Here is a 16,653-nt window from a genome sequence, read left to right on the forward strand (position 1 = left end):
CCACTAAGAGCTGTCTCTCTGTGTTGTAGGTTTTTCTGTGACTGTGGTGCTGGAACACTGTCCAATCCCTGTACGCTCGCCGGAGAGCCTACACACGATACAGATACACTATATGACTCTGCTCCACCTATAGAATCTAATACATTGCAGCACAACTGAGTTCCTTTTCAGAAAGAAAGTCCTGCCATTCTAATATCATAACTATTAAAACTTTTTTTTTGGAGGAAGTTACACTTGCCCATTTCTGCAGAAAGAGACTGTATTAAAGCGGATGTGTGAGGTGTTGACACTATGGAGCTCAACCTACCAAAAAAGAAAGTGGCAATATGTTGACTCAGGATAACAGAACTGGGCGTTTTAGCATTACTGTGTAAACAAAGACTTTGAAGGGACAGAAGTGAAGAAAAATAAGCTGCAATTTTGTACAGATACCAACTTCTGAGAGCTGGTGTTTTTACAAGTAGCATTGAAACGCAGTCCAATTTGCAGTAGTACTTCTGTAGACAAGCAGCATTCTTTGTTGCTGCCTTTATGGACATGGGTACCAATCGCTTTTGTAACATGGTAAAAATGTGAGCTAGCACTTCTGCATTTCTTTTGATTTTTTAACATTTATTCAGATTGAGAAATATGATTTTAATGCTTTAATCTCATGTAGTTTGTTTCTAATTTCAAGCAAAAAATCTTATTGTACTTGAATGTGTCCTGTTTTGTTAGCACACCTAGACTTGCTGTAACTGTACTCATGTCCCAGTATGTACGTTCTTTCTATGAAAGAGAAAACACTAATCTTAAATTATATCCAGCAATTTTTCTGGTGTCCTCTGAAGTTAGAATAATCTCCTCCCCTGCCCCAGCAATAGTCTGTACTCAAACCACCCTAACAAAATAAAGAAAAGCGAGTGTTTTAATGAGACTTCCTAGACTATAATGCACTATAAAACAAAGTACCCATGTAACTAAGTTTTGTGAAAGAAATTTTACTATGTTTTAAAGTACACAGTAGAAAGTCTCCTCAAAACAGTCTTGTACTTTTACTCTGTTCATAGTTTTTTTTGAACAGTCTGGACATTACTTACATAACCTGCTGGAAATCACAGCAATTTCCTGCTCTAATGAAGCTGAGACAAGTATATATACAGCCCTATACAGTTTCATAGCTTTTTTCCATTTATGTGTATTGGTGACAGTGGGTAATCAACAGCCTGAAAGTGTATGCATGTACCATAACATCTAGACTTAATATATTGTGGAGTACTCAATAACCATTATGTAGAGGGTAGGTATGAATTAAAGGGTTTAATTTCCTAGGAAAGACAATGGAAAAATGGTCATTTTTAAAAAATAAAGTTTATTAGATCATAATGTTGTCTGCTCCCACCTTCTTGAGAAAGCCGTGCGAGTTCCTAAAGCCGGTTGATCATCGCCGTGAGTTTCTGAACCGCGTTTGTGTCACAGGTTGCTCCATCCACCACCTGGCACAGGTACCTGGGGGAAACAACCACCTTTACTGACAGGGACACTGAGGGCCAGAGCTTGAGATTGCCATTCCTGCAATAGCTTTAGGAGACATGGATGTTGAGCCTGGTGTAAAGGCTGCCAGCACACCCCCCCAAGCACCTCTGTGTGCAAATTCAGACTGGCACAGTGACCAAGGCTTAAAATACTGCTCATCATCTCTGCCCTCCCATAGTACCTCCCTCCCTCCCTGTGAACATCTGATGTTCACAAAAGTAGTTCTAACTGCCCCTCGTGCTGTGACTGAGCAAAAGCCACTGCCCAAATATTAAAATGTGTTCCTATAAGCCATTTGCAACTTTGATACAGAAACCCTAGGCCTTACCTAAATATTCTCAGTGAGACGGTTGCTTTTTCAAACTCTTTGGCTTTTCTGTGCCCCTTCTGAATGACTTCCTCTGGAATATCTGCAAGTCTTGCAGCGTTGAAGCCATAGCTCTTTGGGCAGGCTCCTTCAATGAACTTGTACAGGAACGTAATGGTTTCCCGGCTTGGATCCTCACTCTCATTTTCAACCATGCATGCCTAGGAAGAGCAAGTCACAAGTTAGAGTTTGCAAAATTGACCTGCAGCCTAAGAAAGGCATGGGACACCATGTCCTGTTCCCAAACCAGCCGTTTCTCAGGGCAGAAGAGCACAGAAAAGCAGGAGAAGTCCCAGCAGGGAGAAGCCCATCCTCCCAGCCATACCATGTGTCCCAGGCGCACGGCCCTGCTGTGGGAATGGTCCTCCACCAGGGAGTGGTAGTGAGTGGAGAACAGCGTCCGGCACCGGATCCTCTGCGCCAGCTCCTCCACCACCGCGCTCGCTATGGCTGTGCCGTCAAACGTGGCCGTGCCTCTGCCTGGGGACACAACAGGACAGCTGTGGCAGCACGAGGGGCACAGAAAAGTCAATCCACAGCTCACGTGCTGCTAGACAGACACCCTGCAGACAATGCAGCAAGGCATTTGTACTGTTTGTTTCTTCCCCTCCCTGCTGTGTGCAAGACAAACTAACAGCAGTGAGGGCTGAGAGCCACCAGCAGCAGGGGAAGGTGACCTGGGTGTTGGCCCCGTAACAATCACCCTCTTCTGCACTGCAGAAAAAAGATGTTTCTGCTCCCCTGAGGTTTGCTGCAAGTAATTATGCAAAGCAAAAGCAGGAAACCACAGCTGGAAATAGGGTAATAATGACGGGAGTGGGAGGTGGTGATGAGTTCCCAGGGCACCCAAGATGTGTTCATGTTAGAGAGGCTGACACACCAGTTAAACACCACCATCATTATGGTGAAACTGGCCCTGTGTACTTGGCTGCCATTCAGACAGCCCAAAAACCTTGCAGCCAGTCTTTCATCTCACAGATTTAGCTTCCATCTATTACAAAATGGTCTAATTACCCAGTTCATCCACGAGAACAAGGGAATGCTCTGTTGCATGCTGCAGAATGCTGGAAGTCTCACTCAATTCAACAAAGAAGGTACTTTCACCTTTAAAGGAAATGACAAAAAAAAGCGCCACAAAGTAAGTCAAAGATCTGAGAACCACAACTAAAACCTCATTTAATCTGCGCTAGAATCTTGGTTAAGCTAAAGTGAAACTCAGTAGCTAACTGAAGATGAACAAAAACATGACACTGTTTTTTCAGAATGAAAACAGCAGTTTCCCTTTTGCCAGAAAACACAGGTCTCGGTTCCTTTAGAATACAGGAATAAGCACAAGCACAATTAATTAAGTTTTCAGGCCAACACACCTGCTTACTTTTAATAGCACCAGTCAAAAGTAACAGTCGGACAAAAAGAGGGGCACAAAGGCTACAATGGGAAGAATTTTTGTCCCTTTCTTGCTCTGAATGCAGAGGGACAGGCTGAAGGTGTGTGTGGCTTTCCAGAAAAAAAAAAAAAAAAAAAAAGCAAGCAGAAAATCAAAGACTAAGAGACTGGAATTACTGGTTTGGTTGTGATGTCAGGAGGGAACTATTTGGATAATAAAGGCTTTATTTGTATGTTCTCTCCTTGAATGAAGTATGACAAAAGCAATATTCTGCTGCTAAGGCTCAAGCATCTCATGGGAGTTTCAGCAACCCAGATAATACAAAGCCTGAAATTTACACCTGAAATTGGTTTTAGCAGATTATGAGCAGAAGTACACAATTATTCACACCCTTCCACGTGATAAACCCACACTTACAAAGTCGGGATTTACTTGTTCTTTGTGGAGATCATTACAAATAATTACAAGTAGCAGCAATTTATACCATTAAAGGCAAACATTTATTTCCTGTGCTCATGCTGCATGAGCACTGCTTTGCTCTAACGAAAGTTTTCTAACATTAATTATTAAAGCAGTGTCCACCAATCCTGATTTTCTGCATTTATTTAAAGAAATTGCCAGGATTTAATGGTTTCAACAATATTTAAGAATAACCATTTATTCTCTTCAGAAAATAAAGCCCTAAAATTTTATTACTGAAAAAATTAACTTCATAAAAGTCCTGCTGACATCCATTACAAAGTGACTGCCGTGGAACAACTTTTCAGTGCTTTCCTGTCTAACACAGTGTGCAAACAAATGCATCAAGAACAGATTTCACAGCTCATTCTTTGCAGTGCTTACCCTCACAATTGAAATGTCAAATCAGAAGTAAAGTCCTCAGTTAACTGAAAAAAAATTGAAAATGCTAGATGCTAGACCATCTCTCATGAAGGAAGGGCCCTTCTCATCTCTACCATAAGCATTTAAGTATTCGTTCACACTTTTGATTTCTTCTTGTACTGAAATTAAACAAAATGGAGACAAGCTGGGCAAAGAAAGCCTTAACAACATTCTCTAGCTGAGTAGAAGAGCCTTCATTTGGGGAAGTGTCAATATTTTTTTTAATTAAGAACTTGGAATGATTCATTTCCAAATTCCTTCTGTGCAACAAGTTCAGTGGGCTTAACTCCTTTCATATTCACTGACCCACATTTTTCAGCAGAGAGATCACAGAAAACCTGTGCCCTCCTTAATGAGCAGTGATACTACTCTTAGTACAACAATCATTTTATTTTTCTAGCCCAGTGGCACTTTGCCCATCACCACTGGCAGACTTTACCATTCCACTTGTCATGTCATCCTCCACTTGTATCTTCCTCTCCACTAAAGGAACAAAATACTCCAAGAACTGTCAACTACTACTTCCAAGAAGGACATCTGCCTCTCTTGCTCATCAGAAGAAATCAGATTTCAAACATAAGGTATTCTGATTGAAACAAGGGACTTCTGCAGTCCTTGCAGGAAGGTACAAAGAACTCCTGTGCAACAGCTGCCCCAACATCACTGTTCTATTTCAGAACACTTACAAAAAGGTATCAGTGAGAGTAGAATATAATCAATTCTAAAAAAAGATATTCCTCAGACTTGCATCCAGCTGGGAGTTAGGCTTTTAATATTAAAATTCATTAGGAAGTGATCCCCTGCATCTGTCAAAAATCGAACGGACGCACACATGAAAAAACAAAGCCTAAGTACAATCCTGTCTCCACTCTGAACAACAAAAGAAAAGAATGCACAGCTCTCCCTGCAAGATACTGTTGTTCCCTTTCCAGCTTGCCACTGGAAGCAGGAGCAGAAAGTTGGTGCCCCCTGTGCAGCTAGCTGTGTGTGAGGCACTCACCGGCCATGATCCTGTCGGAGGCGCCGAGCCGCGTGAACACGCGGTCGATGGGCGTGAGCCTGCAGGATTCCGCGGGCACGTAGCACCCCAGCTGGGCCATGACCACCAGGAGACCAGCCTGCACAGCAAACAGGGACAGTCACATTTGCAATGGTGCTTGCAGCTTCAGTTCCACACACAGAGCGAGGGCACGAAGCTGTGTTTCCCCTAAAACAGGGACTGGAGTACAAAAAGCTTCCCGTTGCTTTAACAGCTCCAGGCTGCAGCAGCAGCATCTCTGGCAGGACTGAACTACTCTGAAAGCCTTCAAAACACAAATTATCACAGCAAGCAGTGTTTATAAAGCGACCTCCCTGCTGATCTCTAGTTTCAGCTTGTTCAACCTGCAGAAGCATCTTTTGCCAGCTGATGCCAAGTCCTGGGTAAGTCACTTGAAAAAGATAAACGGTACTCTTATTGCCTCTTCCCAACCAACTCTCCTAGGACAACTAAAACTTACCCCTCCCTACTAAAGCAGACAATCTCTCTGAACATGAGCACTTTCTACCAGCCTGTGCAATTGCTGCACACCCTGAAGGCCACATCTGGGACCTCCTGTGACACCCATGACAGCCAGGCCCTGTAATTCCCTCACCCAAACCCCACAGGTACCCTGGGACACATGACAATCACCTGTCTCATGAGCGTAGATTTGCCACCCATGTTGGGGCCAGTTACCAGAACACAGGAGGCCTCACTGCTGCTGCCTTCATCCTTGATGCCTATCACGATGTCATTGGGAATAAAATCATCTCCAAAGAAAGTTTTTGTGATGCATGGATGGCGGGAATTTCTGAGTTCCAGGAAGGGAGGAGCATTATCTGTAGGCAGCAGGATTACAGGTCGGCACAGAGGTCCATCACCACCTTGACTGTAGTGAGCAAGGGACATCAAGACATCTAGAAAATGAAGAGAAATTCCAGTCAGTTACACTTTCAAATTTCTTCATGCACTGGAATTCATTTACTCATTGAACAGCAATTTTGTAGAAACACTTTTCTATTTTATTCCATTTTCCTCATAAAGGAAACACCCACGAAGGACTCCAGAACAAGTAAAAGGTGGGAATATTTACAGTGTCTTTCCTCATTCCTTCCAGATTTCTATAGATGTCATGATAAAAATGCTCCCCTATAGTTATTTTAGTTCAAAAGCCTTTAAAATCCACATCATTTCATTTCAAAAGTTCATGTATAAAACAATAATGTATTGCACTGGTTTTTCATTTAGAACAAGGAGGAAATCAGCTTCTGTGACAGTGAATTACTTTGTGAAGAATCCCAACTCTGCCTGAAAGTTGCCAGAGGAAAACTGTATAAATATTAAAACTCTGTGTGTCCAGCAGGAAGCAGCAGCACAAGACCCCTCAGTTAGCTGAGCCCTGAGGTTCTAAAAGCTGATCACCCACACAATGAGACTCTTCATGATTTTAGAGGCTTTATGTACACACATTACAGCTGAGCCTGGACACCGAATTCCTCTCTGCTGGGAACCAATTCAGCACTTGCCCTGAGCTGTGGTGTGGCTGATGTGACTGCTTCCCAGCTCTCCCAGCAAATCCATTCCCAGCCAACACTCCCTGCCTGCCTGCCCTCCCTTTTCTGCTCTAGTGGCATTCAGAGACTGCTTTCATTTTTCCCTGGAACAAAGACATCCCAGAGTGCCTCATCCTAGCAGAAAATCCACAGGACAGAAGTATGCCAGTCCTGAGAAGGGAATACAAGAGATTCTTCTATCTCACAAATTTAAGGAGGATTTGGGGAAGCCTTCTTAGTAGACTACCTTCTTCAAGGCTCAACAACATTTTTATTTTTAAAGGATGGCCAGAAAGCATCCTGCTCAGATAGAAAAAAAGCTTACCAGCAGGTTAGATTTTTATAGCTCCATTTAATAAGAAGCTACTAATCCACACACAAGGCTCTGGAAGCAGTGAGGCCCACCAGGCTACACTGAACTGGGAGAAACACTTGGCTGCACATCTACAACCATGCAACGGAATGAAGAAATAGCTTGCAAACATCACAAGGCCCAGCAACTCTCCTGCCATTTAGCAACAGGACAGAAACAGGGAATCACTGTTAATTATCAAAGCCCTTACCACAATCAAGAGCTTTCAAACACAAGTCAAGAGCTGGCAATGAGCTTCCCCAGATCAGACTTCACCAGCACAGGGGTAGTTTTACAGTGTCAGAAGGAGGCAAAGCTCTTACCCAGCACAGCAATGCACTCCACAGCTGTCTGCCAGTCCTTGCTGTTCTTGTCGAAGTTGTAGAAGAGGCGCCTCATGCAGTCCTTGAGGGCGGCGTCGCGGCGCTCCTCGGCGTTCACCATGGCAGCCAGCATCTTCTCAATCTCCTTGGTCCAGTAGCGCTTGTAGCCCTTCCTGCTGGACCTCAGCTCGTACTCCTCGGGCAGGTTACGGGAGATGACACTTTCTGGGATCTCCATCTGGTACCGGTTCTTGCCCGTCCCCCAGTACTGCACGGATTTGGACCCAAGCAGCTTGCGCTGCTTATCCAGGTACTTCCGAAGGTCCTCCTCGAGAGCTCGGATATCCTCCAGTGCTCCATCATAATCGGGGTCGAAGCCCAGCTTGGGGGTAATCACTCCTGTCTTCCGAGCCTGGTTGTGATCAAAGGCAGTGTCCCACCTGGTGAGCTCTGCACTCAGGTCTGGGAAGCGGCCATCGGGATTTTTGGCTTTGCGGGTGACCAGCTGCCTCAGGACTCTGGATTTGAAGTCACTGGCAAACTCCTCCATGAATTCAACAATTTCATTCATTATTTTGAATCCCTCCAGGGTAGACAGAAAGTCAGCAATTTTTTTCTTGCTGTATTTGAGTTCTTCATAGAAGATGGCCCTGCTGTCAGGATGGTTCTGACTTTTGAGTGGTGACCCAATGCTGTGAATTTTGCTGAGCAGTCTTTCAAGGTCAGGCAGTTTCTTGAGGTACTCAGTGACTTCAGACATTTTATCTGGCACTGCCAGGAGGTCCTCGACAGCATCCAAACGATCATTGATCGATTTAGGATTACAAAGTGGAGCGCAGAGCCACTGCTTCAGGAGTCGCTTCCCGAATGGTGTACAGCAAGAATCAATCCTTTCCAACAAAGTACCTTCTGTGCTTCCATTGGTTCCATTCTGCAGGACTTCCAAGTTCATCAGGGTGACTCCATCCAGCACCATCCGCTGGCCAGTTCTGCCAAACAAACTACTTGAACTCATGGTTTTTGTAATAGCAATATCCACAGGGACATATTCCTCGAAGTTTGCCTGTGATAACAGCTCCTGATCAATCAGACATTTTTTGAGATAGAAGACACATCCCCCAAGAGCTGACAAAGCTAACTCACTGTTTTCACCAGGAGTTAATCCCAGGGAGTCACTCTCTGAAGTCAGAGATTTGATTACAGAGGGCAGAGAACATCCATTTTCAGAATTCTGCTTCTCCTTGAAATATCCTTCCTCAAGAAGGACTTTTAGTGTTTTAGACGCATTCCAGAACTGGGAACCTGAGGTCAGCCCTTCCTGAATGCAAGAAACCAGCGAGCCCTTCAGAATCTTCTGTGTGTCCACAGACAGGTTCCCCTTCTCAAACAGCACCTGCACAGGGGTGTAGTGAGCTACCAAAGTCCTGAACCTGGAGCAGTGGCGGTCGTCCGGGAACTGGCCGACGTGGAACTTCCCCATGGAGGTGTCGACGAAGCAGACGCCGTAGAGGCGCGTCCCGGCCGCGTCCTCCTTCTCCTTCACGCTCAGCAGGAACTTGCTGTTGTTCTCAGAGGGGTCGCAGTCCATGACGCTGTAGGTCTGCGTTCCCTTGGTGATGATCCTGCAGATCTCCCGCCGCACCACCTTGTCAAACCTGCTGGAGTGGCCCGCGGACCTGCAGCGCGCTTCCATCATTTCGGGCGTTTCCGTCTGCTCCACGCGCGCCACCTTGTAGCCCTTCTGCACCAGGACGTCGGAGAAGCGGCCGAACGCCGTCTCTGGAAAGCCTGAGTGGGCCCAGGTGCCCTTCATGAAGATCAGGCCCAGCTCATTGACGCCGGTGACTGCGTCCATGTGATACAGCTCGTAGAACTTCCCCACCTTGTAGCAAATCACGGCGTCGAAGTTCTGGCTTTTGAGCTGCCACCACCTCCGCACGCCCGGCGTGCACTTGTTGAGGTAATCCTCGGGCACGTGCAGAGTGCAGGGGTCGTAGTCAGGGTCACCCTGACGCCTCCTGTGCGCATCCCTCCTCTTCCCTTCCTGCAGCCAGTCCAGCTTTTCGTGCTCCCACACCGAGAAGCCACCAGTGCCTCCACTGCAAGCATTTGCTTGAGATTCAAAACTTTCAGGTGCTGCAAAGGATGTCAGCTTAGACTTGGCTTCTGAAGAGACTGCTGCTGCTCTTTTGGGTGTTTCAGAACAGTCATTTCCCAGGCTACTCCTTTTAGCAGGCTTTTTCACCTCTCTTCTCTTTCGTTTCGAAGGGACTTTTACGGGGCTTTCTGCAACACTCTCTGCTTCTGTCTCTGTGTCAGAAGACTCATTTTCATCCACCCCACTACTGGCTTCCTCACTGCTGGCTGCTTCTTTCCCATCAGGCTTGAACTCCACATCAGAGCCATCGTGGTCACTGTCAGAATCCAACACTCTCCTTCTCTTGGCTTTCACAGCTCTTTCCCTGCTCATCACTCGCTTATTGCTTTTCACATCCTCCTCACTATTACAGTCTTCACTGTTGCCTGATGCATTTTCACTCATCTCCTGGAAAAATAAATTATTTTGTCTGTAGATAATTCTGGCTACAAAGATACTGCTGCATAAAGAAGTGCAAAAATGTGCAACAACACAGTACCTATGATGCTTCAAGCAAGAGATAGCAGAGCCACAGCCAATTCCAAGTATCTTAACAGAACCCAGGTTTTTTTCTGGACAAGTAACTTCTACTGGCCAGTAGCATAATCACTCTTATTTCTATTCTTTAAAGACTCATTCATTACTGTGCATATGAGATGCTGATGAACAAAGCATTTAAACTACACAAAAAAGAATATGGCACATGTAGGAGAAAGGGAAGCAACTCCATAATTTGCCTTTTCAGCTTCAAACTTTAATGGAAAACCAGCAGTGGAGGGACTGTAGTGAGTACAAAGTGCCACTGCACATAACACAATGCCTGGAGTGGCACCTGTCCCTCAGGGCACTGTCACACTGGAGACTGAATATTATGAGCTAAGGGAAGCCACCATCCCACTGACAGTGTCCTCATACCATTCCTCTCCAAAAAAATCTATTCCAAGGCATATGGTGCTTCTGAAATAATAGCTGAATCAACACAACATGAATACAATACAGTAAAACATCACTTTTTAGTTACTCCACCAAGACTGCTGTTAACAGTGCAAGAACTGGTATTTTAGTGCTACTCCACAAGATGAGGGTGGGCTCCAAAAATGCAATTTAATGCCTTAGATGAACAGTCAAAAAGGTATAAATTCATATATTAAGACACACTAAAACTCCAGATCAAACTTAGGGCAACTTGGGACTATGAATAGCAGATAGAGAGGATAAAATGATGCATCAGAAAAAAGCATTTCTGGGTGAAAAAGTAGGTCACCAGGGAGTGATGAGTGAAGACAGTCAGAGAAGTTGAGTAGATTCTGAGGTCAGTCCTTACCATACAGAACACCAAAGAGACTTGTCTTTCCAACTAGAAAAGATGAGAGACCAGCATATGACCTGACAACACAGAAGCAGTACAAAAAAGACAAATGGATACATATGTGTGCAAGATTAACGAGGAGATAAGCTGTGATTACTGTACCAGAGAACTGCAGGATATTCCATGCTCAGCTCCAAGTCACAGCTTCTAAATTCTAGCAATATTTCTGCAAGTGACAGCAATTAAGAAACATTTTACCTCCATTTCTTCCTCTTCCTCCTCTGTGTCTGAAGGCTCATTGCATACTGCCAGTTCAAGCCTCTGGGTTTTATCTTTGCTCATGGCATCATCTGCCAGCACCATGGCTCTTTTAATTTCAGGTTTTGTGCTGTAAAACATACCTCCCTTCATCGTCTCCTTGTCTGATGAACCTGTAAAAAAACACAGATTTGTTAAGAACAAATGCTAAATGCTAGACTTAACATTTGTTAAGTCTAGTGATCATAGTTCACTTTTAAATGCATTCAGACAACTAGCATTCATATTCAGATAACTAAACTCCTGTTTTTTAGCTGCTACCACTCATTCTCACCACATCTTAAATACAGCAATCTATCACTCCTTCATCCTGATGAACTACCCCCGGGGAAAGTACACCCATTCACAAATGAAATGCCTACCTCCATGAACACTTGAAGAATTGCTTCTATTTCTGTAACTCATTAGCACACGTGAGCACTCCTGGGCTCAGCTCTGACTCACTCTCACTGTAGTTAGCACTGAATTTAACACTGGCAGAGCAGCAGACAGACTGACAGACCACAGGGCTGTTTTAGCAGTGACAGGTAGGTTCAGCCAGAGTTATCTTCACTTTCTAGGCACAGGCCACCTATGGCACAGACCTGAAAGCTCTGCTGGCCTCCAAAGTGGTGCTCTGAGTGCAGCCAGGCACCCAGCCCAGCCCATTAGCCAGATTAGCTGATGGCCAATCACGCTGGGCACCCAGGCTGCCGCTGCAGGGCAGTGAACAAAGCCTGCTATTAATAACTGCGGCATTCCCTCCTCCTCCTCCTGCACAGCCCCTCCTGCCACCACCTGCACACACACAAACCCAAAGCCAACCACTCTACAGACCGATTTCAGGTCCTTTTCCCCACTCTTGTAACCCCATCATCCAGCACTACTGACTGCAGCTTCAGCTCTAAACCAGTGGCACACAAAGGCAGCGGACCTGGAGGAGGCCAAACACCCCAGAAACAACTCAAACAAAACTCTGACTCTCAATCAACTCCCAGTTTGCAGTAGCAAAGCAGGGAGTTACAAGTAGCTGCTTCGACAGCGCAAAGGCAACACATTAACAATCCAGATCCCCCTTTCGGCTTTCCAAATGCAATGAGGCAGTCTAAAAATATTTTGCATTAATATTAAATGTGACTGAACAACGTCAGAAGAAAAATCTTCTCATACAATTGAGCTGCAAATTTAAGGGTGCAACACCTGCATATTCACTTAACCAACTGCTGTGCACCTCCACTTCCTCCTGCCCACCTGTTACAGGTCTGGCCCTGTGTTGTCTGCACTTACTTTTGTCAGGTACAAAAAATAACACAACCCAAGAAACTTACCCATTTTCTTACCCAAAGACTCTAACACTTTTCCTTTGTATATAAAAATGCTTTTTGTTTGAATTTAAAGCAAACAGGTATTTTGAATGTTTTTAATCTGTTCTGCATTCAACACTTTTCCTGTGATAGATCTGTGTATCTGTGCTTAAACTTCATTTTGGCCATTTTCTTTTGGCAAATTGATTAATTCCCCATACCTGTAGTTGCTTCTTTGTGCAACTACAAGCTCTCAAAATATTTTGATTGTTTTCAAATACTTTGGGGAAAGACACATATAACCATGGACCAATTTACTTGCAATAAATTATGCTAACACTCATGGCAATAACATTACCATTTTAATTTAAAACCATGGCTGAAGTGCAGCACACTGAAGTATAGAGGAGACAAAAATGTGGCTACATGATCACGAGATGGAACTCTGACTGTATAAAGGGAGAAACTATTTAAATTCAGTGACGGTTTTTTTTTTCAGTGACACAAGCAAATCCTACAGGGCATCAGAAATACTGTAGTACATATGAAGTATTTGACTAACAAGACAGTTTACAGCCAATGATTCAGTTTTCAGCAACAGTAAAATTATGAAAAATAGGGGAAAACAGATTATGTTTGTTAAAATGGTGAGATTTATTATGCAAAATGTTAACTCATTTTTACATTTGATTTTCACTAGTTAGCCATGTCATTTCTTCAGTATCACAAACACCAACTCTGATCTGTAACTACAAGCACTGCCCTCACCAACACTCAATTCTCAAGTAATATATTTTATTTACAGAAATGCTGCACTGCTGAGAAGAAACACTGCAGCAGAAATAATTTTATTTACCCCATATCCTGGGCCTGGACTTTTAATTCTGGACATAATACAGCTGCTTAAAAACTGGTCTGACATTCCTAATACTTTAGGGATTTCAGGGCTAAAAGTGGAAATACTGTGTTTACCTTTACATCATTTTTATACTGAAGTAAAGGAAATATCTCCAAACATTAGCAAGCTTTAAGTTTGTTTAATTAGTTGTTCTAATCCATTAAACAAAAGGGCTTAGTGTTTTATGTTTCAAGAATTGTAAAAATACAAATATACATGTAACCCTCAAAAACCTGTCACTTACAAAGCACAAAACATGCTCAATTCTACTCTTGGTTTTGCTGTTCTTTCTCTATGGAGAATCATATACCCTATATTCCAAGCCTGTAATTCCAAAACAAGTGGCATATTTCCATTTCAAACAGTTTTGTTTCTATCTCTTACCTTTGTATGGCTTCAGGTATTTAACACTGATCCAGCCCCTCGTAGGGCTGTCATCAAAGAACTGCACGTGGACACGAGTGGATTTTCCTTTCCCTCTGACTATTGTCCTTTCAGTGGGGTGGTTGTATATCAGACATGGCCACCAGGGATAGCCTTCCATCTTGGCCCACACCAGGTCCCCAGGAGAATATTCACAGGAGACACTGCAGAGACAACAAACGTGTCATTTAAGGAACGCAAACATCTGGAACAGCTCTCTTCATAGATGTCACTGCACACTGCTGCTGAGCATTCTACCCTCCAACCTGGATTACACAGTTCTTCCATACCACCACCAACTCTTCTCCTAAATTCTTTTTAGGTGCCCCTCCAAGTTTTGCTGGATTCCCACAGAGACAGAGCTTTATCACAGAACAGTTTGGGTTCAAAGGGACCCTAAAGGGCACCTGGTCCCAGCCCCCTGCCATGCACAGGGACACATCCCACCAGACCAGGTTGTTCAGAGCCCCATCCAGCCTGGCCTTGAACACTTCCAGGGGTGGAGCACCCACATCCTTCTCTGGGCAACCTGTGCCAGTGCCTCACCAACCTCACAGTGAGGAATTCCTTCATAATATCTAATTAGGCCTACTCTCTTGCAGTCTGAAGCCATTTCCTCTCACCCTGTCACTACATGCCCTTTTCCTGTAGAAACTAATTTTCAACCAGGCACCTAAAGAAAAGAGTAAGACTTTAAAAACCCTCAGGCTACAAAAAAATGAATAAATAAAAAAACTCTACCTGCACTGCAAAGCACCTGGTGCAGCTTTTATTTGCTCTCTCCTCCTTCCCACAGATTTCACCCCAGCCACTGCCACACTTCCACAGATGATGGCTGGGACACTCCTGCAGGCTGTGGCCCAGCCACCAGTGACACTCAGTGTGCTGACAGATGGGACACTTGCCATCGTGGCGTTCAGCACAAGAGAGAAAAGGAGCTCCTGGAGCGGGTCCAGCAGAGGGCAACAACGATGACTATGGGAAAGGAGCATCTCTCTTAAGAGGAAAGGATGAGGGAGCTGGGCCTGTTCAGCCCTGAGGAGAGATGACTGAGAGGGGATTTCATCGGTATGTATAAATACCTAAATAAGGGGTTGCCAAGAAGATGGAGCCAGGCTTTCCTTGGCAATACCAAGCATTAGGACAAAAGACAAAGGGCACAAAATTCCACCAGACCACAAGGAAGAACTTCTTGACTGCGTGTGTGACTGCGCCCTGGAACTGATTGGCCAGAGAGGTGGAGCCTCCCTCCCTGGAGGTACTCAAAACTGAACACAGCCCTGTGCCATGTGCTCTGGGATAACCCCACTCGAGCGGGATAACCCTGCTCGAGCGGGGAGGTTGGGCCAGATGCCCCACTGTGCTCCCCTCCAGCCTGACCCACTGTGTCCCTCTGTGACACAGCACGGAAAGCAAATTTAAAACACGAGCGCGGCACTAGTTCCAAGCAGCACAACCCGTCCCCGCAGGTGTCCCACTGTCCCGCCGGGAGCCCAGGCCGCTGCGGGCCAGCCCGCGGGCCCGGCCGGGCACCGCATCCAGGGAATGGCGAGGACCGCGCCAGCCACGGAGCGACAGCGACACACGGATACCCCAAGGGTCCCGCTCAGACCGCCGGCGCCTGCAGCTCCGTCCCGCCTCCCCTTCCCGCCTTGTCCTTCCGCGTCCCCGCCGGTACCTGGCGGCCTTGGGGGCCTTGGCGGCCGCGCCGCCCCCCGCGCCCTTCTCGCCGTTCTCGCCGCGCCGCGCCGCCGCTCGGCCCGCGCCGCCCGGGGGGCTGCCGGCGGCCTGGAGGCCGTTCCGCTCCCCCGAGGCGCGGCGGGGCTCGCTGCGGGGCTCGCTGCGGGGCTCGCTGCGGGGCTCGCTGGCGGCCGGCGGGGCCGCCTTGGAGAAGAAGCGGAGCAGGGTGCTCTGCCGAGACATGGCCGCGGCGGGAAGCGCGGGCCGCCCTGCGCGCCAAACCCGCGCGCCCGGCCCCGCCCCGGCCCCGGCCCCGCCCCGCCCGCAGCTTTGGCGGGAAGCGCTGAGGGAGCGTTCGGGCCCGTGCGTCTCTGTTGGCCCCAATTGGTGCGAAACATCTGGAAATTTCCGCGAGAAAGGACGTTGGGGGATCTCTGATCTTTGCGTGCTTCCAACCCTAATCAACAGGAAAGGGGATTTAACGCCTGAAATAGCGGCTGACGAGAATCCCTGAGTGACGTTCGGGTGTTAAAAAGATAAATGACTTGTGGCTCGGGTTACCTTGTTAAGGTTTAGGGCTCGAGGTGATCTCCGACCTCGGGAGAGGTTAACAAAGCCTGGGGAGAAGGATGTGCAGCTGATAGTGGACACAAAGAATGCAGAATTTATGGGCCCCAAGGACATTTGGCAGGACCCCAAAGATAAGGAAGAAACTAATTCTAAACTATTAAAAATAAAGACAGCTCAGCAACTGTGCTGAACCAGCTCCAATTGGGTAAAATGTAATTCTGGCAGAGGGAGATGGTGACCACCACTCATGGACCCAAGAAACCCACTGACCCAAAAGAAGGGAAAGACTGAGTATGGGACTAATTAGCAGGAGAAGCAAGAGAATCATTAATAAGCAGAAGACAGAATACTAATTAATAAGAGAACTATGTAACTTTTAGCCAGTGAACATTAATGCCTTTGTTTACTAAAATGTATAAATATTTAAAGGTTTTGTCATGCTGACATTGAGGCTTTGCCACCCAGCACCCTTTTCTGTGCAGAACTGTGAATAAATCAAATATCTCAGCTCTGTGTGTGGATTGGCCTCTGGCATACCAAGTCAAAGAACCCATTCTGGGACAACAGCTACTGCCCTCTGTGAAAAATGCCAATCACCTGTCTTTAAAATTTTAAAAGTTTAATAGTAATAAAGT

The 16,653-nt window shown here is 45.8% G+C and overlaps 2 protein-coding genes across 3 annotated transcripts in view; one reads left to right on the forward strand and one right to left on the reverse strand.

Annotated features, from left to right (window-relative positions):
• Positions 1-1,365, forward strand: part of FBXO11 (F-box protein 11) — a 70,732-nt gene extending 69,367 nt beyond the window's left edge. For both annotated transcript variants that reach the window (XM_066546293.1, XM_066546294.1), the window contains exon 23: positions 30-1,365. In XM_066546293.1, coding sequence (XP_066402390.1) covers positions 30-159 — 130 coding nt within the window. In that variant the 3' untranslated portion in view covers positions 160-1,365. The remainder of the gene's footprint in view (positions 1-29) is intronic.
• On the reverse strand, positions 1,332-15,539 carry MSH6 (mutS homolog 6). The gene is made up of 10 exons (XM_066546292.1): positions 15,447-15,539; positions 13,730-13,932; positions 11,105-11,277; positions 7,401-9,945; positions 5,824-6,089; positions 5,152-5,269; positions 2,897-2,986; positions 2,208-2,362; positions 1,844-2,043; positions 1,332-1,488 (listed from the first exon to the last, which is right to left on the reverse strand). Exons 2-10 carry the CDS (start codon positions 13,887-13,889, stop codon positions 1,407-1,409), a joined length of 3,789 nt encoding a protein of 1,262 aa, XP_066402389.1. The 5' UTR covers positions 13,890-13,932; positions 15,447-15,539; the 3' UTR covers positions 1,332-1,406.
• Between the last annotated feature and the right edge of the window lie 1,114 nt (positions 15,540-16,653).

Source organism: Molothrus aeneus, chromosome 3 (genome assembly GCF_037042795.1).
Source record: "Molothrus aeneus isolate 106 chromosome 3, BPBGC_Maene_1.0, whole genome shotgun sequence".
Taxonomy (NCBI): Eukaryota; Metazoa; Chordata; class Aves; order Passeriformes; family Icteridae; genus Molothrus; species Molothrus aeneus.